The sequence below is a fragment of the Acipenser ruthenus genome, chromosome 35 (genome assembly GCF_902713425.1).
Source record: "Acipenser ruthenus chromosome 35, fAciRut3.2 maternal haplotype, whole genome shotgun sequence".
Lineage (NCBI taxonomy): Eukaryota > Metazoa > Chordata > Actinopteri > Acipenseriformes > Acipenseridae > Acipenser > Acipenser ruthenus.
In genome coordinates this window covers 7,287,113-7,310,099 of record NC_081223.1, presented here as the reverse complement: position 1 = coordinate 7,310,099, position 22,987 = coordinate 7,287,113, and the positions used below count along the sequence as shown (strand labels likewise).

Here is a 22,987-nt window from a genome sequence, read left to right as displayed (position 1 = left end):
ATCTTAAATCGTGGAAAGCGCTCTTTGTTTAAAATTACACTGAAGACTTATTTTGTTTGACCAGGCTTACAATTAGATATTTTCTTGTTTTTAAGTAGAGTTTGTGAAGCGCATATCAGGCGCTATAGAAAATATATATTAATAATTGATTGATTGATTGATTGATTGAATGTTAGCCTGCGTTCGGTCTGGCAGGTTTAATTCTTCAAAAGACAACGCCGAAGGGTCTGATAAATGACACTGTAATTATTTGAGATGATGCATGTAGACAATAATGTAAAAATGGTTGTTTTCGAATTTGTATCATTTAATTTCATTTTTCTTTTTAAATGTAGAGCTGTTTTATAGTTATTAATGTATTATTATTAGGCTTGTAGTATTAATATTATTCATAATGTTCATTATTAACGTCGGTATTGTCGGTATTAAACACAGCCAGATATGAGGTTCAGTCCAAACAGAGCGCCGAACTCAGCGAGGTCCAGCAGGGGACAGTAACTTCACACGGGGCCATTTCATCTACCATCACCTCAGAAACACAAACAACAAATCATTATTATTCTCCATTTTTAAAAGTCGCTCAGCGCTCTCCTGTAGCAGAGCGTAAAGTCATTTAAATTCAGCTCCGTGTGCTTTCTGAGCGGCTCACTTACTTAATGCGCCTGAATGCATCGCATTGAACACAGCGCTGAAAGAGCCAACATGGCGAACTCTGGCATCCAGTTTCATAACCGCCTCCGACAGGGAGGCCAGCCAATCAGGCTCACATGCTGGGGATAGAGTGTTTCTACAGCCAATCAGGCTCACATGCTGGGGATAGAGTGTTTCTACAGCCAATAATACGCGATGGTTCCAACCAGACCCGCCTTCTGCTAGTGACGCTTTCATTTCAGTGCAGGAAATAGAGAGGTTTGTTTTGTTTATGCGTGGAGAGGTGGTTGCAGTCAGTGATGATTTTACAACACGCTGTCTCCTGCTGTTTAAAGTATTTAGGCAGGGATGAAATGTTTTCTAATAATTAGTGATTTTTGTGTTTGTTTATTACCTGCACGGAGTTCCGTGAAAAGGAAAGCATCCCTTTTCTGTGTTGAATTTCACACACAGAGCAGAGCGCGTCAGTCGCAGTTACAGACAAGTCGAGCTTTTCAATGAGATGATTTACTGAGAAACAAACGCGTTGAAGCTCCAGCAGAGCTCTGCGCGATTCTGAAAGACGAAAATAAAGTTACTCCTTGCAAAGCATGTTGTTTGTGTTCTTTCTTTATCACACCAGAAGAAGTGATGAATATATTTGAATGGGAAGGCTACAGTAAAAAATAAATATTACTAAATACAAACCGCAGGCGTCGTTTCTGAATGAAAAGAGGATTCCGCTAGACCAGTGTGAAACTCAAACCAGTGAAGATGGACGCGTCAGTGTGTCCGTGTCGCTCTTTCAAGACGAGCTCGCCTCTACCATCGAGCACGCAGTGAAAGCGGCTCTACACACCGTCTTGTGTGCGATTACTAAAGCTGTCGGCAGCAAATTCACTGAATTCAGAGTGGAAATTGCTGGAAAGAAGAAAGAGAATGAAAGTCTGAAGCTGAGATTGGAAATATCAGAGAGCGAGCTGAAAGCTGTGCGAGGGTGTATAAACGCTACACATGCAGACATTAAACAACCTTTAAAATTTCAAGGTAAGATTGATGTTATTGTGTGGTATTGCTTGGTCAATCAAACACCTTAAACCACCTTCTATTGGAAAGATTTTGGTTAGAATTTCTCTTAAGACAATGTGAATAAGGGGGCGGCAGCAGCACCCTGCCTGCACCAACCCGGTGTAAGATTTTGGACCCGAGTGGTTCCTCAAGTTCAATTAAAGGTTGAAGTTGGAGGAAGTAAATACAACACAGTAAGGTGTCAACTGAATTGTATCATTTTATTGAGTCTCTAGATTGAGTCTCTAAATAAAGTACTTTGTTCAGCTGATGGTAAGCAGAATTAGGAAACGATCGCTCATATTGCTTATAAACACTTACTAATCCAGGTTATTATTTAAGAGCAGAGATGAGTTTGTACGGAAAACATATTGCTGCACTTTAAAAAGTTTGAGTTGTGTAAATCACGTGTTTAAATGAAACTGCTTTGAGAATAAGCAGGCTATCCTGCTGCAGTCGCTTGTCTGCTCATTGTATTTGACACATTGAAACTTGTATTCTGTGTTGACCGTTTCCTTCAAAACCGTTCTCACAATACAGTATCAGGTAACAAAAAGACATTCCTCAGACACTTTGCTAAGACTGCAAGTCTCCTGGCTTGGTTTCTAAGCATGTTTGCAGTAGAGAAATGGATGTTTGCATTAGAACAATGCAATGGCAGAATGGCGGTCATGATGGTGATTGACAGGGAGGTAGAAGTGGATGCAATGCTCCAGTGTGAGGCTACAGGAGGTGAGAAAGCCCAGCAGCACTGAGTCTTGTTTTGTACAGGACGTAGAATAAAAAGATGTTCATATGAAAATGCCTTTTCCTTCACTTTGTTCATAGGAACACAAACACAGCGTTAACCGATAATTGCAATGTAGAATAACAGGAATGGTATCAATGCCATCATGTACCTAAACCACCAAACTATTATACCGGCTCACCCCTATACGAAATAACTGAGGAACAGTAACTTTAAATCCCTGATCAAAGCAACTAACAAACCTAGCTAGTAAGTAAGAGATCTAATTGTATACTGTTTTGTCTCCCACAGATCCCAAAGAGAGCCACGCTATCCCTGAATCTGAAGCACAGGAATGGCCAAAGATAGAAGCAGCTTACACACAAGAGGAGTCCTTTGAGCAGGAGTGGTGTGCAAGTCTAATGCAGGTTACAGAGCTGGCATGTGTTAAAGATGAAGAGGTCCCTCAACAGGAATGTGTTCCTATTAAAGAGGAATTCATAGAGCAGGAATGTGTCCCTATCGCAGAGGAACTTCCTCACGAAAATCATGTCTGTACACTTGAGGAGAACAACAAGCTGGGATCCAACCTGTGTGATGACTCTCCATCTGAATGTGAACTGGGATTTAGAGGTAATCCTACAAAACAAGCAGCATTGAGCTGCCTGTTCATCCTGCAGAACCTGGTACTGAACACCAGCAGTGTGCTTGAGATTCATATTTTAACCAAGGGGAGCTGCCCAACCACTATGTCAACAAGGACATCACTGTGCTTGCTTCTGAGGCACCTGCTAGATGTGCAGCCACTGCCACGCCTCTTTAGAATGCTGTGAGATCAGCGGTGTCCAATCACGCTCCTGGAGGCCATTCCACTCCACATTGAACAGGTTCAGTTATATAAAGTGATACTCCTGTGTCTGGATGGACACCCCTGTGTTAGATCTTTGCCTTTCCTTATTCCTGGTAGGCTGTTTGCAGTTCTGCTCCCACAGCTTTACAGAGCTGCAGGGATCACATGTCCCATCACTGGGTGATGCCAAATCCAGTCGGGTTGCTCAGCGTCACCAGAAGAAACATTTCAGTAGAGAATTTCTGTGGAGAATGTATGCAGCAGGATCACCAACATGAGTCTTATTTTATTTCTTACACTTTATGCAAATACAGTATAATTTTTAAACGCTCATCTCACTGCAACTATCCCGAGGACTGTAATGTTTGCTCGCAAACGCCACATTTCACTTTTCTGTGTCTCACAGTAAGCATTGCTGTGTTATTATTGTCACAGTACAGTAAGTATGTGTGTGGAGGTGTTCTGTACAGCAGACCAGCTCAACAGATAATTTCTATATTAATTATTAATTATCAAAAAACAAATTAAATATTAGATACATTGCAGTACTATCAAAATGCAGGTACTAAATAGGATTTTTCATGATGCTCTGTTGGCTCGATTTAAAATATTCCATTTTAAACATTAAAAAAAAGCATGTTTTTCATTTTCCACTTGGCTGACATGTTGACATCATTCTTGCTGTGACTGAAACTTGCGGGACACTAACTGGTGAATGAATCCACCTCATCTCAAGCAACCAATCACTGAACTGCTCATTCGCTTGTGTTCAGAACAGTGCATGTGGAAGAATGCTGTACAATAACCTTTGTCTCTCTTCTCTTTCTTTCTTTAGCTTCTAAAGTAGATGAAGGAGAACACGACTCCACTCTATCACCCCAGTGCAAAAACTCTTCTAAAGGCAAACCACAGTGCAAGAAACACAGAGAAACAACACCCCAAGAAGAATATGTGAAGACATTGAGAACTCACTCAGTTACAATCCCTTCCTTACAAGACAGACACCCACTTACTGTGGAGAGTACAGAGACGCCACATTCTGTGTGTTTTAACAATTCTGAAACCCAGGGCAACTTGAAGACCTTGCCTCATTCTATTAAAGGTGGGAAGAGTTCCTGTCAATTAGACACTCCTGAAACTCACAAGGGAAATCCCACAGGAGGGACTACGTTTTCCTTGGCTGATTGTGGGAAGAGTTTCAATCATATATCACTGCTTAAAAGACACCAGCACATTCACATAGGAGAGAAACCTTATCACTCTACTGAGTGTGGGAAGAGATTAAGTAACTTAGGAAACCTTAAAATCCATCAGCGCATTCACACAGGAGAAAAACCTTATCACTGTGTGTCACAAAGACGGCCGGAGTGGGTGGTGTCAGACCAGAGCCAGGAAATAAATAAACAGAGAGATGTGGTTTGGTGAAGCTGGGCGCGTGATTGTGCTCAGCATTTAATAAACAGCACAGAAAATAAAAGGTTTGAACACAAAACAAAACAGGACACGGCACTTCACGCCAAAATAAAGAGACAAACAAAACGGACTATACAGTGCACGGACAGACACACAAACAAACACGGTGAGTTTTAAATAAATAAGTATTGTGCTGGTCCTACCAGCACGTAATAGCAATTGATATTTTAAACTTATTTCTCCTTCTCTCTCTCACCCGTTCTCCACTCTCGAACACCCAACCCTGACTGAATGAAAATGTGCATCTATATACACTGTTGTGCTGGGATTCAATTACTAATTAATTATTCACTTGAATCCCAGCACGTGAATTAATTCTGTGCAACCCCGTGCTCACATATTACATTTAACCAGCACGTGAAGTGATTTGTGCCCTCCTCGTGCCTAAATACAAATCTACATTTTTAAATACACGTGAAACACAGACCCGTTTATATCCCGTGTACCAATCTCTATACACCAACATTAACACACGCACGCAACATACAACACATAACACACAATTGCACACAGGGGCGGGGCACATTGCCACACTGTGCTGTTTGTGGGAAGAGATTCAGTGACTTAGGATTCCTTAAAAGGCACCAGCGCATTCACACAGGAGAGAAACCTTATCACTGTGCTGTTTGTGGGAAGAGATTCAGTCAGTTAGGAAACCTTAAAAGACACCATAACATTCACACAGATGTGTAATCCTGTCCCTGCATTTAGTGTGAAGAAGTTAAGTCAGTTGCAGGCTCTTACAGGACTTGAGAACATTCTCAGAAATGCAGACATTTGGGGACACCTAAACAACAGGAGTACGTTTGACTAAATACAGAAATATTTACTGAAAACAAAAGAATAAACTTGCTTGATAAATAGGGTCACCCCTAATCACAATTTGTTCAGATCAAAAACTCACAAAAATCTGTGTTCATCATGTTGTTGAGCATTCTGATTGTGTTACATCACATTAGTAATATATTAAATAGATTGTTATCATGAGTGCAAGTTTCTCTTTTTTTCCTCCTGCATTGTTCAGCCTCTTGCAGTGTGTGTGGAATCTTCCCTGATACCATGGTGAATCTGCGGTACATCAAGACGCAGCACAGTATACCACAGTTATCATGCGGGCAGCTTGAAGTGTAAAATCAATACTGTTTCCTGCAGGGTGCACCAGAGAGCTTTTAGCACTTTAATGGGCTGCATACCATTGCTTCTTAACAAGGTGATTTCTGCTCCTGATGTGTTGAATACTCCCCTCTCTCTCTCTGGGGGACTCTATTAAACAAACAGGCACGAGGTATTTAGAAATCACAGCTTTATTACATCAGCTTAGATTCTCTCGTGTACCAGTTCTCTGTGCATGGAAACAACATTTTCATGAGCCATCTGCAAAAACAGCACAAGAACTTTACACATGGCTAATTTATATAGCAACCCCCACCTTTCCCCTTCATTTACATGACGTTGTGTGAAAGCCGGGTTTTCTCAAGTAAAATAAACTGAGTGAATGGAAACCCGAAAAAGCATTTTGCACAAGACATTTTTATTAAGCAAATCCAGTGGTTTGCAGAAGTATTCACTGCCCTGCAAAGTTTTCACATTTTGTTGGCATGTGAGCGTACTGCATGACGCTTTCAAATTAGACTTTACATGTAGAATCTACACAAACTGCTCTACATTGTTAAAGTTAAACAATGCATATAGAATATAAATAAGTAAGATTTACAGAGAAAAACAGATTAATCTCAGTTGTATAAGTATTCAACCCCTTTGCTACTGCAGCCCTAAATCAGCTCAGGTGCAAAAGATATGTTTGAAAGGTCACAGAAATAGTGAAATGGTTTCAGCCTGTGTGTACTCAAAGTGGTTTAACTTGTAGATAATTACATTCAGGTATATAATGATTTTCAAGCTGCAACTCACATAGTGATCTGACAAAGCAACCATGAACACCAAGGAGCTTTCGAAACAAGTCAGGGATAAAGTGGTAGAAAGGCACAGAGCAGGAGAAGGGTACAAGAAAATTTCAAAGGCGCTGATTATCCCTCTCAGGACAGTGAAGGACATCATTAAGAAGTGGAAGATACATCATACCACCCAGACACTACCCAGATCAGATAGCCCTCCCAAACTGAGCAGCTAGGCAAGCAGGAAACTGGTTTGGGGTGTCACTCTGAAGCCAACAATGACCTTGAGAGATCTGCAAAGTTCCATGTCTAAGGTCAGAGTAAGCATTCACACATCAACAATAAGCCAGTCCCTACACAAAGCTGGCCTTTATGGACGGGTGGCAAGAAAGAAGCCATTACTCAAAAAGCAATTGAACTACTGGTGACACATTTCCTTTTTATATTTCCATATTTCAGCACATGCATCAGTGATGTGATATCCATCAAAGTTCCTTTGAAATGCACAATCAGGTGTTCAGTGGGAGCAGTGGTCAGGCTTCATTTGAAGTGCTGCTTGTTTAGTCTATTAACTGTTAGCAACGAGCTCATTAAAACTATCAAACATTGTTCATTGTGTTCTTAATGGTTGGTTAATTAAAAAGTAACCTATTCATGTACTAATAACGTCATATTATTGGAATTGGGACAGGTTTGTTTAAAGGAACTATTGAAGCTAGTAATGTTTAGCAATGAGATCAGGTTTTATTTTAGTACCGTATACTCACTAGGTATTGACGCATGCGCTTATACTTGAGTATGTGCTGTTTTCAGTGCAGATGCAGTTACTCCTTTGGTTGCAAATAGAAGCTTATGCACCTGAATTTGAGAGTAATGCAAGGTATGTAGGCTCACATGTTCATATATTGCATTACAAGAAAAACACCATGTTTATTCATTCTTTTTTAATTCCAAATGTTGTAAACTTTTTAGTTTGTAGTAATAATAAAATAATAATAATAATAATAATAATAATAATAATAATAATAATAATAATAATAATAATAAGACTAATAATAATATCTTTATTTTTATATAGCACTTTTCAAAGTGCTTTACAGAGGTAGGCTGTGAACTGTGCATTATATGCAGAGTCACTTGCAATAGGACATTGATTTAACATCTTATCCGAAGGACGGAGCACAAGGAGGAGGTTAAGTGACCTGCTCAGGGTCACACACAGTGAGTCAATGGCTGGGATTGAAGCTGGACCCTTCTGGTAACAAGCCCCTTTCCTTAACCATTGGACCACCTTGGCCTCAGCAATACCTTTAGGAACATCATAATATAAGAAAAGTTATGAACAAGATCAGGGAATTTAGCACATCAATACTTTTCTAGTAGCTGACTGACCCTGACTTTCATCTAGTTGGCTTTTTAAAGACATCCTAATGACTCTGCAGCAGCACCATTCTAGTGACCCATTTCAAACACTCACAACTCTGAGAAGTGTCTCCTCTAATCCTTCTTTGTTCCAAGCTAAATAGATTCAGTTCCCTTGTCTGTTGATTGTCTGTTAACTCCACTGCAAGGGATGTTACCCAGTCGGAGGAGCACGTCAGCCTGAGCCCTTTTTGACTGTTATCCAAAGCAACTACAAAGACTAGGGAATGAACTATACATCAACAATTGCTGCTGCAGAGTCACTTCCAATAGGACCTCGGTTTTACATCTCATCTGAAGGACAGCACAAGGAGGTTAAGTAACTTGCTGTGAGAAAATGTGATTCCTACCCTCTGTCCTAAGTCTGTCTCCACTCAGTTTATAACTGTGTACTCTAGTCCTGATCTCTTTGCTGTGCTTGAAAGAGTGACTACAGTTAACTTCAACTTTTTAAAACCTTTAGTCTCTTCTAGTCTTTTTTTTGGTCCAGACTGAATAGATTTAGTTCCCTCAACTGTTCTCTCAACATATTTAGGGTTGGTTGAGTGTACAAGGAAAACAACTGACTCTAGAGAGGAGTTACCAATCAATGCCAGCACACTGGAGATCCAGAATTCAGAACACAGAACCAGGGAGGACATTCGGCCCATCAATGCAGCAGCTGATTGATCTCAAAACTGTTAAGTCGGGTCTTAAAGGATCCCAGCCCTAACAACATGACTTGGTAACCCATTCCATCCCCTCACCACACTCTGTGAGAAGGTGTCTCCTACCCTCTGACATATGGCTATCTACACTTAATTTCCAGCAGTGTCCTCTGGCCGTGGTGTCAGTGCTACGCTTGAGGTATTAGTTTTGGTTAACTTTGTCAACACCTTTCAAGTTTTTAAAGACTTCAGTCAAGTCCGCCTAATTGTTCTGTGTTCAAGCTAAACAAATTCAGTACCCTCTTCACAGCTCGTTCCTTTAAGCCCTGGGATTAGTCTTCGCCTTTATGATTGCTTCCCTGTTGCTGGTAGAAATGAGTCTATCACAACACCAAGGTCTTTCTCTCACATCCACTGGGTATTTCAATCCTATTTTTTTCCTGCTAAAAAGAGACTTAGTAGTACAATTGTGAAATGTTTCAATAAGAAACATGCACTCCACACTGTACAGCAGCTGACTGATTTGCTAATGAAAGAAGCAGCTCAACCACAACACCTGGTATAATGAACATGTTTGTGAGCCAGGTGTTTGCAGTACTGCACTGTAGATATGAAATTCCAGAGAATGCTTCATTTTGCATGACTGATAACTAATCATTCTTTTGCCTTTAATACTGTATATGGGGCCCCCTGTCTGCACCTGCTGACCCCAGCACTGATCCTGCACTGTGTTAAGAGAACAATGGAGATCACTGACACTGTGTCAATAGATTTGGATCATAGGGTATAGAGGAAATTGTTTTCAAGTGAAGTATCACAGTGTTGAGAAAGAAAGGGTCCTTGATGAGGGTTTAGTGGTGAAGGAGTGCATTTGCCTGGGAGAGGGTATAAAACAGAGCAGGGTGGAGGGACCAGAGCAGCTGAAGAGTGGAAAAGCAGCATCAGCACCTTGTCAAGATGAAACCCTGGACTACAAGAGCCATTCTCCTCTCGGTCCTGGCAGCATGGCTTCTGTCAGGGGCTGGTAAGACTGCCTTTCTTCTGAGTAATATGGGGAGGGAGGGAGGGATTGCATTGATTGCCTTCAACGTAAAATAAATGGGGGAAGAGATGGCATTGACTGACTTTCATCAGAATAACAGAAGGGTAGGGAGATAGCAGACAGTCTTCCATGGGATAACATAGTGGAGAAGGCAGGCTTTTCCTCAATGCTGCATTATTAAATAATCAACTTACCATAAGAATATCCTTCTTTGTTCTTAATTTGTACATTGCCATTTAAAAGAATGATTTCACCCCCTCCATTTCCTCTGTGTGCAGATGCAAGGAGCCTCCTTGAGGACTCTGAAGAGCTGGGAGATGATGATTACCAGGCCAGCAAGAAAGAACTGGGTAAGATCCATTCTTCCAGAACTCAATCCTATATTCTCAACACAGAGGTTTGTCTACTTGTCTTGGGGTTTGATTTGATGAGCCTGTACTCCACTAGAATAAGACACAGCATTTAGAGTACTTGAAAACTCCCATGTGTTGCATCAACCACCTCCCACTATGGGGACAAATCAAGGTTTGCATTTGAAATTTCCCTTCGAGTCGATCTTGCCTCCTGCTCATCTCTTCAATAAACCATTGCAGGTTGTGTTTAAAATACACTGAGATTTTAAAATGTTCATTCAGTTTGATTGACCTTTTTCACAAAATATACATATCCTTGAAACATACAGACCTGCTCTTTCATTTATTGTGCTAATATTCAAACCACTTTTTATACCGCAGATTTAATATAATAATTTATTTAAGAGATACTAAAAATGCAAACTGTTTACTTATATGTTTACCGCAAGTTGATTTATTACAATTTCTTTCCTTATATAATATGTGACACTTTAAAGTGGTTTATTTATATAATATTAATTCAACTATTCTATTCTGTTGCAGTTATTAACAAAAGTGCAGAATTTTATGACCATAATTACATGTTTTCAAAACAGATACAAAAATCTTAATAAAATTTAAAAAAAAATCCCAGTTTTGCTAATCGGTCCATTTGCATTCTCCATTCCATGCTGTCATTCCTTTCATAGCACTGGATACAACACAGGACTGCTCTCATTAAAAATGTAACCACAGCCTGTGTTTACAGATCTCAGCAACACTTTGGAAGACTCAGAGGAGCAAGAAGGAGCACTGGAGAACAAGAGAGCGCTGGGTAAGGAAAGAAAGAAAGAAAGAAAGAAAGAAAGAAAGAGAGAAAGAAAGAAAGAAAGAGAAACAAACAAAGAAACAGAGAAAGAAACAGAGAAACAAACAGAAAGAAAGAAAGAAAGAGAAAGAAAGAAAGAAAGAAAGAAAGAAAGAAAGAAAGAAAGAAAGAAAGGACAGAAAGAAAGTTTCTTATTTGCAGGGTTTAAGTTAAGCAATGCAAAAAAGCACAGTCCTGCACAGTCCACACAATTTGTTTAGAAACCCAACCTGACTAATCATCGCTAATCATGCATAACATCAAGGGCTACTGTATATCCAGAAATCTCATGGTTAAACCTCACAGCTCTGCATTGCAATGTAATGGGGAACTCTCTGCCTCCCTGTGTTGAGTGTCCTATGAAGCTGTGCACTGCAGTCGAGGGAATCCTTCATTGCTTCATGAAGCTCTCTTCTCCCTGTTCCAGAGGCAGAGGATTCAGGTGACAGTGATGCTGAACTGGACAGTGATGGACTCAAAGGAGAGCGGGAGTTGGGTGAGTCCTTTTGAAAAGCACGTCTGGGTAGTGTGTGGGTACAACGTTAAACCTTCAAGAGGAACACATTGTGAATTACAGATGATAGACTTAAGGCCAAACCCCAGTGAATCTGAGCACATTTAGCTGCTGTTTCTCTACTGGCACTAACACAAAGTGCCCAGATCTGTTTCCTAATGTACATCTAACTGTATAAACCTATTTCTGTTTTACCTGATAGGAGACAATATGATGGAGAAAAGAGCTGACAGTGAGTACAAACGGCCTATAGCTTCTTCTGTTGAGTGTGTTTCTGTCTGTCTGTCTGTCTGTCTGTCTGTCACACTGATGCGGAAGAGGAAAACACAAAGCTTGAGGGATATACACTTTGAAAATATTCCACCTGTTTGCATTTAACATGTGCATTTAAATGTGTTGATGCAGCACCTTTAATAAGACGTATTGTATTAATTGATCACCTTAAATGTCAGTAAGAAGGATCGCCCAACTGAGATATAATAACTTGACTAAAAGGTTGTCCTGTTCCCTTACCTTTTTATCAATCAATATTTATTTTATATAGCGCCTTTCATAGTTGACCACAGTTGTTTTGTGCATAAGTCTGTGTGATTCTTTTCATATGTAATGCAGACTGAAATATCTTTCTGTTAGTAAGTGCCATCACCATCTAGTGCATAGCAGTGAATTGAAAGCAGAAGGAAGCGTGATCCAGTCACTGGCTTTTCTATAAAGACACTTTGACTGATCTAGCTTACATTATGTACATATATCTAAGACAGGCAACTAGAACTGAAGAGCAGCTCCTGAACTCAGGGGAAAACATCGTAACACACACTCTAACAAAATGAAATCTGAAGCTCCTTACTGTTCAGCAATCTTCTTTAATGTATATTGAAATCCTAATCCAAATTTGGAGAGTTCCTCAACATGGTCTGTGTTTAAATAGAAGGGATGCAACCTACTGTTTACTGATCTTCACGTGCTTTCTGTCTCCTGAAGTGGATTCTGAAGTGGTCCTGACACAGTCCATGGTAGTGAAGAAGGATGCCCTGTCCAAAAGATACTACAGAAGTAAGTGTGTGTCTCTCTGGAGCTGGCTCCTGGTTTGGGTGAACTGCATGGATTGTAGACTGAAGGTCAATTGATTGAAGACATTGAGAAACACTTCAGTATTACAACATATTCTACCATGGAGTGGTTTCATAATTGTGGACAGACTGGAGGAAATACTTTGAAGTGTGCCCCTCGGTGTCTTCATTAAGCCTGTAACAGCTATCAGAATCAACTGATATTCTCAGAGGAACAGAAATCATTCCAGTAAATGGAACTCAAACATGAATATAAAGTGAACTATTCAATCCAATAACCACTGTTTCTGTTTTTCTTTTTCTTTGGAACAGCTTACTGTTGTAAGTATTTTATTTTATTATGGTACATTAATATGTAGAAATGAATTGTATATATATATTTAAATTGTATTTAATGGTGTATGTTTATTTCATTTCCAGATTATAGCATCTGTGCTCGTGGTAAGTGTGAATCTGATATTTTAATAAAAATGTGACTGTACACTACAATACAATACACATGTACTGTGCGCGTCACAAGAAATGAATACATGTTAACAATGGGGCCTCCTACAGCTGATGTTGAGAATATGGAATGGGGTATTATTGTATAATAGTATGAATGAGCTGCTCTTAATAAGAAATGCCATCTTCATTTAATACATACTTACATAGTGAGGTGTTCTGTATACTGTGGGAGGGGATATAAAGAAGGAGCCCTGTCTTTGGATTTTGCCAATAATAGAAATGTACAAATAGAGAGACACTCCTTTGAAATATATAGCTCTCTAATACACTACTGAGGCCCCATTCTTGTATAAAGCAGCCACTGCAGTGACTTCAAATGGACTGAACTCAATATATCACTGTTATCTTTCACAGTAAGGTACAGATGCTACTATGGTAAGTAAATGGATTCTACTTTATTTTATGCAGCAATCAGTGGGTTTTATTTATTATTTTCAATCAGGGCATGAATTGTTTATCAGTGTAGCTTTGCTGAGAGGCTTCAGTGACACAGTGACTAGAGTGCAGAGCTGCAGTGTGGAAGGTAGTGGGTTTGAGCAGTTTAGTGGTTAGTGCTGGGCTGTAGTATAGGAGTTAATGGGTTTGATAGCTCAGTGTTTAGAGAAAGTGGTGCCCCGCAGAGTGGAAGGCAATGTGCATGCTTGTGGATCTGAGTATTACTTTTTTATTCATTAGTCTTTTAGCAGTCGCTTTTCTCCAAAGTGCCTTCAAGACTAGGGGGTGTACTATGCATCAACAACTGCTGCTGCAGTCACTTACAATAGGACTCCAGTTTTACGTTTTGACTTGCTCAGGGTCACACACAGTGAGTGAGTGGCTGAGCCGGGATGTGAACCTCCTGGTATCAAGCCCTTTTCTTTAACCACTGGACCACTGTCCCTGAGTAGCTCAGGGGGTTGAGTTCTGGGCTACAGTGTGGAAGGCAGTGGGTTTAAGAAGCTCTGTGTTAAAAATAGACTGTTCCTAATTTTCTTTTCTTTTTTTGTGTAGCTCATCACTATCACTACTATTTCTACTACCATCATGGGTACCGCTGCGCTCGCTGTGAGTATGCCTTATTATTTCTGTATACATTGGTTGAGGGATATATTAGAACAATTTGAAATAGAAAACCAAGTGTCATTACATATCAGTTTAGAACATGAGGTCGACCAGGTCAAATATGGATGGAAATCCAAGAGAGACACAGAATTGTTGGAATAAGTTTTATAACAGATGCCATCCATCATAATCCTTCAACTGGAAATATCAAGATGGGTTTATGATTCATCTTTCTACTGCATTGTCTCAAACTATTGATCGATTGAGGTCATTCGTAACTTATTGGAAAGAGGAAAGTCTAACCTGTCTCCTGCAATCAAGAAATGTATACTTAAACTTATTAGATGTGTGTGATCTCCTGCCGGAGTAACCAACTCCACAAATAATCCCAGGAGATCTGATGAATGGGATTGCTGCTGTTTTATGGTGTGTGTACAGTAGTTCTCTGTGGGAGGTCATTATGTCAGGGTTGGCTTTGAGTTGAGAAGAAGGGTCCACTGACCTCAATCTCATGTGGAACTTTTGTCATTTCAGTGAAACAAAATATAAAAGCAGGGGACAAAACAGAGGAGCTTTGATCTAGGATTGCTCTGAATAAAACCTCAGAAGCATGTTTGGCATTTGAACTAGTATAGAGGGTTTCCGTGTTTTTTATTGATAGGATTATATTGCGAGGTTGTGGTGGCTCTACAGTTTAGCAGTTGATTCCATACCCTTTGGGATTGTGAAATTGCATGCTGAATTACACAAAGCTTTACTCAAATTTGTAATTCAAAGGAGTGCAATACAAAGAGTGTGGAGGATGCTGTCTACACATGGGAGGGAGTTCAATTCTGCAGCTCAGTGTGACACTGATTGTCTATATTATTAGACAATGCTGACCATTACCACCCCACAATCTCATTACCTAGCTGTGCAATGCTCTGTAGGGTATGGATCAGAACAATAGCTTTTCTGCCCAGGTTGCTGATAATGTCTTCAATTGGTTTCAGACTGGCATACCTACCACTGCAGGCGATGCCAGCACTACTGAGCTGCAGCAGCGCCCAGGGATCACAGTGCTGGATTTTTCCTGACAGCAGACCTGCAAGCAAAGCTTAAACACACCAGAAACCTTCTTTTGTAGCATGGCTGTAACCTTTCTGTTGTGGTCCCTCTCCCCACACACAGCTACAGCACCCATACTTATTTCTATCAGGCCATTCCCAGTTTAAAACAGCTGCTCTCTGTTGTGCATTTGGTCAATCTCTTCAAGGATATATAATATGGAAAGTATGGAAAGGTGTCCTTATTTAACATGCAGTCTCAGATTCTCAGTGAGATCACATGCTCACACATGTTTGAATAGAAACACAGCTGCACATGGGCACATATACAAAGCGTTACTTGGAGAGCGTGCTTGATTGATTTGCTCCAGCTCATAATCACTGCACCGAGTCAGGTTTGACCAGTAGACTCCTTTCTTCTCCCAGCTCCTCACAGCCACCCTGTGATGTCACAAGTGACCCGTGACAGGCCTTGTTCACAGACTGACAAAAACATTGTGTTTATATAGAGATTTTCTTCATCTCTCAATTATTTTAAAATCTCTTTATTTGCATTCATGACAACAAATGCTCAAACTGTTGACCAGTATAAATGCTGTCCTGCCAAAACAACACTATCTGCTGTTACATGAAACTGGGTAAAAGCCTGTCTCTTTCTGTAAAGCTTTTTAAGCAATAAAACTATTAGCATCAATGTCTTGTTTTGGACTGGTTTATTTCACATGACATGTATTCTTGTCAAACTGCCACCACTGAAATCATTCAAAAAGCACTCTTTATTGACAACTAAGAACTCTTTTCAGTGCAAGGGAGGATTCATGTATTTCTCTTTCTTCTGCATTGCATATTTAGTAAAGGAGAAAGTGCCTGATTGTTTCTATAATGTCATCGGTTTAGCCGTTCAGAAGCACGTTGCTCTTTCCCAGGCAATTGTTACTTGCATATTGTGGGTAAACCAAGAGGCATGATGAGATGCTGGAGGCGTTATGGCAAACCCTGCTTTTACTTTACTGTGTGCTCCCTACATTAAACTGGTTATTGAACCTGGACCATCTCTCATCTTTCACTTCTACTAATGAATTACTCTCCAACTCTGGGGAAACAAATCACAAATGTGTGCTAGAATTGACCTTGCTCTAAAGACTCACTGTGCTGTCTGTATTAACTTGTATTATAACAAGGTCAAGTTTATCGATTAATGTCAGTGGGCATTTGGACAGCATTTAAATACTCCCGCTTCTAGAACATAAGAAAGTTTACAAACAAGAGGAGGCCATTCGGCCCATCTTGCTTATTTGGTTGTTAGTAGCTTAAATTGATCCCAGAATCTCATCAAGCAGCTTCTTGAAGGATCCTAGGGTGTCAGCTTCAAAAATATTACTGGGGAGTTGGTTCCAGACCCTCACACTTCTCTGTGTAAAAAAGTGCCTCCTATTTTCTGTTCTGAATGCTTCTTTAACTAATCTCCACGTGTGACCCCTGGTCCTTGTTTCTTTTTTCAGGCCGAAAAAGTCCCTTGGGTCGACATTGTCAATACCTTTTAGGATTTTGAATGCTTGAATCAAATCGCCGCGTAGTCTTCTTTGTTCGACTGAATAGATTCAATTCTTTTAGCCTGTCTGCATACAACATGCCTTTTAAACCCGGGATAATTTTGGTCACTCTTCTTTGCACTCTTTCTAGAGCAGCAATATCCTTTTTGTAATGTGGTGACCAGAAATTAACACAATATTCTAGGTGAGGTCTTACTAATGCATTGTAAAGTTTCAACATTACTTCCCTTGATTTAAATTCAACACTTCTCACAATATATCCAAGCATTTTGTTGGCCTTTTTTATAGCTTCCCCACATTGTCTAGATGAAGACATTTCTGAGTCAACATAAACTCCTTGGTATTTTTCATAAATTCCTTCTTCAATTTCAGTATTGCTCATATACAGACACAGACCACACTGTAGTGTTTAGATGACTGGATGTGAGGAGCTTTGTGTTAACAATGGGAGAACTGGGCTGACTGGGGAGGTAACTGATGCCTATGTCAATTGTCTTATTACTGTGTTATTACATTATAAACAGCAGTGGTGCTCTGGCTCCCTCTTGTGGTCAGTGTGAATGATGGCAGTGTGTGCAGCTATGCAAGGCACTGATGCCTGTTTCCAGGCTGTACAAACACAGAGAGGGATTCAATCAAACAATAAGTTCACAGTTTAATAGAAGAGTGGATTAGTTCTATTTGTATATGTGTTCTAAGCGCTGCACTTCTGTTTCAATAGGTGTCATATTATGATATTTATAATGCACATTTTTATTGCCTGCGTGCAGTACCTTACACTTTTCTGTATTAAATGTCAGTTGCCACGTGTTTGCCCAGTTCTGAATGCTGTCTAGATCATTTTGAATGACCTTTGCTGCTGCAACAGTGTTTGCCACTTCTCATATTTTTGTGTTGTTGTAAATAACAAGTTTGCTTACTATACCAGAATCTAAATCCTTAGTGTAGATTAGGAATAGCAAAGGACCTAATACTGATCCCTGTGGTACACCACTGGTTACCTCGCTCCATTTTGAGTTTTCTCCTCTAATCTGTTTTCTACATGTTAACCACTCCCTAATCCATGTGCATGCATTTCCTTGAATCCCACCTGCATTCAATTTGAGAATTAATCTTTTATGCAGGACTTTGTCAAAAGCTTTCTGAAAATCTAAATAAACCATGCCATATGCTTTGCAATTATCCATTGTCGATGTTGCATCATCAAAAAAATTCAAGCAGATAAGTTAGACACGATCTCCCTTTCCTAAAACCATGCTGACTGTCTCCCAGGATACTTTTACCATATAGGTAATTTTCCATTTTGGATCTTATTATAGTTTCCATAAGTTTACATATAATAGAAGTCAGACTTATTGGTCTGTAGTTACCTGGTTCGGTTTTGTCTCCCTTTTTGTGGATCGGTATTATGTTTGCAATTTTCCAGTCTGTCGGTACAACCCCTGTGTCAAGAGACTGTTGCATGATCTTGGTTAGCAGTTTGTAAATAACTTCTTTCATTTATTTGAGTACTATTGGGAGGATCTCATCCAGCCCAGTGGATTTGTTTATTTTAAGAGCTCCTAGTCCCTTTAACACTTCTGCCTCTGTTATGCTAAAGTTATTTAAAACTGGATAGGAACAGGTCGACATGTGGGGCATGTTGTCCGTATCCTCCTTTGTAAAAACTTGTGAAAAGTAATCATTTAATATATTTGCTATTTTTTATTTTTTCATCTATGATTTTGCCATTTGTATCTCTTAGACATTTAACCTCCTCTTTGAATGTTCTCTTGCTGTTATAATATTGGAAAAACATTTTGGAATTGGTTTTAACCCCCTTAGCAATGTTCATTTATATCTATCTCTCTTGGCCTTTCTAACTTCCTTTTTGACTTGTGTTTGCAGTTCCAAATAGGAGTGGCAAACACTGTTGCAGCAGCAGAGGACATTCAAAGTGATCTAGACAGCATTCAGAACTGGGCAGACACATTTCAAATGACATTTAATAGAGAAAAGTGTAAGATACTGCACACAGGCAATACATTTCTCCCCCTTCCTTTCTATATTGGTTAATTGTGGGCTCTATTTTCTTTTTTTTAACATCACTGAGTCCCTTGTCCCTGTGCAAACACAATGTAGAAACATATAGAGAATGTATGGGAATGGTCAATAAACATCACTGCTGTTTCTCTTAAAGCGTGTTTATTTATTTCTAATACTGGACCCTGTCTTAATACTGTATTACATTATGAATATGAATATAGCTGAATTATTAATTGTAGATAATACTTAGAATACCAGATACATATTTAGCATTAAAAAGCAATACATGTGATTTATTTAACAGTCGTTCATTATTTTGTGTATCAGCCGCCACACAAAGCTGAGCGCAGTGCGGTGTACTGTAATGCTCCAGTCAGTCTGTGCGGACTGCACCTGAACCATTTTAAAAACACGAAGCCCCTAATAAGCTAAATTGTAAAAATTAGGAAAAAATTGCGCAGATATAACGAAGCTAAATTTGAACCCCTAGCTGGAGCAACGAGAGAAGGCGAGAGGGCGGTGCAGAGAAGGAGGGGGAGACGCTGCTAGGCAACCGGCTTGTGAACATTCCACTCAGCTGAGCAGAGACCGTTAGAATTTAAAAATGCGAACGTTCCGAGCGGCGTTAGGCGCTTCGTTAAATTAACACACCGTTGCTGGCATTTTAATTTTGAAGAAAACAATATTTTAACTCAAACAGCACTGTATTAAAAAAAAATACTTTACTAGAAGTTCCAGACCGTTTTCCAACAAATAAAAGGTGATACGTATTTATAATAAGTATATTTGTTATGATAGTAAGACTAAAGAAATGTGCTACAGTTTGGTGTATAATTTATTTATTTATTTATTAAATGTTGTATTTCTTTTTTAATATTGTATTGTTTTCACAAAATAACATCCATACATTATCAGTTCATCTGCTAGAGTAATCAAATCACAAATATTACTCGTCAGTAATTCATACACAGACACACTGTGGTAACTTCAAGAAGTTAAAATGTAAGGCTGGATTAAAGTTTAACCAAATAAATAAGTAAATACATTTTTATCTCTTGCTGGTGCCACGGCTTGTCTCTGTATCAATTCAGTGATATTTGAGGTTTTGTTTAGTACACACTAGCAGGTGATCTGATAATCTTATTGATGTTATTTTGTGAAAACAATAACACGTTAATACTGTGCTACAAAAAATGACTCGCCGTGTTGTAACTTGTGCGGGTGATGTCACGGGTTGTCATGGCAGCTCCGATCATCACGGGAGGGGTTATCAGTGGTTGTCAAAGAAACGCTGGAGTTCCGCTGGCTTCCGAGGTTTCCAACCCGAATATCTAAATCATATCTAAAACATTTGATTTTAAACCGTTTTGTATAATATTTTCGCTAATAGTTTCTTGTTTAGTCTTTGTAGATATTGAACTGGATCATTGTTTCAACGTGCATGTCTGGGTTTTGTCCAGTAGATGGAGCTGCTGCTGCTGTTGTGATGTTTTGTTTAGCAGAATGCAGTTCACGTACCGTGTTACAAACGGGACGGCGCTGCACAGAGCGGTACAAACTGTGCAATTAAAATCTCCGGTAGTACTACAGACGGGCCGCCGATAGTCATCTCTGATTAACCCAACATGAATATAAATACAAACTCAGTCTGTTTCAAAGAGCACTCAGAGTGACGGCGCCGGAGAGTCTGATAGCAGGTTTAATAATATGAATGTGCCTGTGTCTGATCGAGTCTCGCATCAAACTCTCCGTCCTCTTTATAATATAAACTCATTACACCCCCCGTACTACACACGGGGTTTCCAGTGTAGTGAATTCAGTTCCAATAACTCACACACTCAAACATGAAGAGAACAACATGTTAAGTAGCACTTTTTTGTGATGCTAGAACAAGGTATATATAAGGAGTGTTGATAATGTCACCCTAAACTTGCATATTGAAAGTAGCATGTCAAAGCAAGAAGGAATCTAATAAGTAGATTATGCCTGTGTAATCACAACTCAGAGGCAGCCAGACCTATGGCATCACACATGGGACTACAGAAACTGGTACGGGATTCTGGGAATTGTAGTTTGTTTGCAGTTTTACCGTTTTGTGGCTGAACGGTGGAGGTTGCATTAGCCACTGTATTCGATTTTTTTTTTTTATCTAACGGGAGTAATACAAACTACACTAAGCAAAAATGTAAGAGATATATTAATGTTTTATATTTTGCATGTATTTGGATTAATACTTAATATACTTAGTTTTTGTGAACACGATCACCCACAGAACTGTATAATAAAGTTTGTTTCTAGAATTCTGTTCTTTGCATGTGTGTGTTTTATAATATGTATACCTGTCAGCACTGAGCTTTCAAAATAAGGGAGACTGCATGGGGCAGGACTCTGAAACAGGCCTTCACGGGCAGGGTTACCATATGACTTCATGCACACTAGAACACACTGGGATAGTTTAGGCTCTTCAACTCACACGCCAAAAGATTGTGGGAAGTGTAGTACTGCTGTGAACAGTGCCCAAGAGGTGTAGAATGTACCAGAATGCATTGCAATTGGAAAAGCCTGAATTGTCCCAATGAACAAGGAGTCACATGGTAACCAGAATGCATACCTGCCACAGGCTTCCCATGGGCCCTAAAGTATGACCAATACAGACAGGAAGGAACTGCACTGCTGGAAATAGTGATTTTAGAACCTGAAATGTTAGCAAAAATAATTGCTTTTGCAAAAACGTATGTAGGAGCTGAACTGGAATTTTGATTATTAAAAAAAAAGGAATTGTCACGGATAGCCGAGTTGGGTGGAGGTGTAAAAATAATCAAGTCCAGACAATGGTATGATATGACACAAGTTGTTTTCTTTTCCTTTATTAGTGTCTGCAAACAGTGGTAATCAGGACAACAAACAAAAGAAAATGTCCAAACAAAAGAGAAACACTAACTGAAATGTAGAGAGACAAAACAAACAAACAACAAAGTAAAATTATCCAGACTCTGGGTGGCTGTCCTTGCCTTTCTGGTGTCCACCCTCCTGGTTGGCTGTCTCTCTTTTGAATTAGTTTGTTTATGTCTGTCAAAAAAGTCACAGTGAGCATTTGTTTGGTTTTATCCCTCAGTACCTCTCCCACACTCCTTTGTGCTTTCAGATACCACCCTCGACTGGGAGGATGGCTTACAGCACGGGATCGCTTTCTCTCATCACAGGAATGTATTCTTATTTTAGTTTATTTAGGTATGTATAATTATTATGGTTTATGGATTGGTATGTGCTCCTTTTCTATGCACGGCCCCCTCAAGTGGTAGTTTTCTTTATAGCTAATGAATTATAGAATTCAGTGTGGAAAGTAAACAAAGAACACAGATGACACAGTGAGGAGGAGCAACAACAAATACAGTTCAACTGAAGACAATTAGTTTCTACTTTTGAAAGGAGTTCCTGGTATGGAACATATTGCTGTATTGGAAGGATTTTCCACTAGTTTTATTATTGGATACAAGTTAATAAAAGCTTACTGTATTCTGAAGATTGGGAAGTTTACACACCTGGAATTATTCTAGAAGTTAAGAGCTGGAAGTGATGTGAAGCACAGTGACTGTATGATGAGTCGTAATGTAGAGGATACCTAGCCTACAAAAACTAACAAGTGGGAAAATCATTTATGAAGCCACCACAATGTAAATTTAAAAGAGACAAGAGAATCTGTCAGGGAGAAGGGCCCAACCTAAGGGAAAGTGGACAACTTTTAACTTTACACCAGCTTTTGTTTTCAAATGAACCCCCCCCCCCCCCCCCCCCCCCCTCCATTACTATTTCTACACACAAGGCTTCAAAATAATTAACAATTAAACATATTCTTAAATCAGTGAAGCGGGGCTCTAATTTGTTTCTTGTTGAAGCCTGGTTCATAACACTAAATTGTCTACTGAAATAGAATTTATATATGAAAATTGTTACCTAATACATATTTAAGAGAAGGGACAAATGAAGGGGAAGGGGAGGGGGTTCTTCCTTAAATTTTATCATGCTAAATAACTGAAGGTACAGTAATTGCCCTTTTACTGTTCAATATAAAAATAGGGTTACAGCTCAATGGAGGAGGAAAGTCTTTGCCCCCAGGTTCACACAGTGAATTACTCAAGGACCCTTCACTAACACACCAACCATATTGAAAATGGCCTGATCAGGGCAAATCAAAGCATTAAATACAGCAAGGAGGAGAAAATCCCATTGACATGGCCATTCTGACATCAAGTGTAGAATTAGTCAAGCACAAAAAA

General features: G+C 39.5%; 1 protein-coding gene and 1 long non-coding RNA gene across 2 annotated transcripts; both read left to right on the top strand.

Moving 5' to 3' along the window:
- Window positions 1-1,340: 1,340 nt before the first annotated feature.
- Window positions 1,341-5,736, top strand: LOC131705179 (zinc finger protein 23-like). The gene is made up of 3 exons (XM_059007430.1): window positions 1,341-1,677; window positions 2,738-3,058; window positions 4,111-5,736. Exons 2-3 carry the CDS (start codon window positions 2,848-2,850, stop codon window positions 4,698-4,700), a joined length of 801 nt encoding a protein of 266 aa, XP_058863413.1. The 5' UTR covers window positions 1,341-1,677; window positions 2,738-2,847; the 3' UTR covers window positions 4,701-5,736.
- A 7,222-nt stretch (window positions 5,737-12,958) lies between these two features.
- LOC131705180 (uncharacterized) lies at window positions 12,959-15,816 on the top strand. The gene is made up of 4 exons (XR_009310214.1): window positions 12,959-12,979; window positions 13,400-13,420; window positions 14,036-14,089; window positions 15,079-15,816. It is a non-coding gene; the product is annotated as an uncharacterized LOC131705180 (long non-coding RNA).
- Window positions 15,817-22,987: the final 7,171 nt, after the last annotated feature.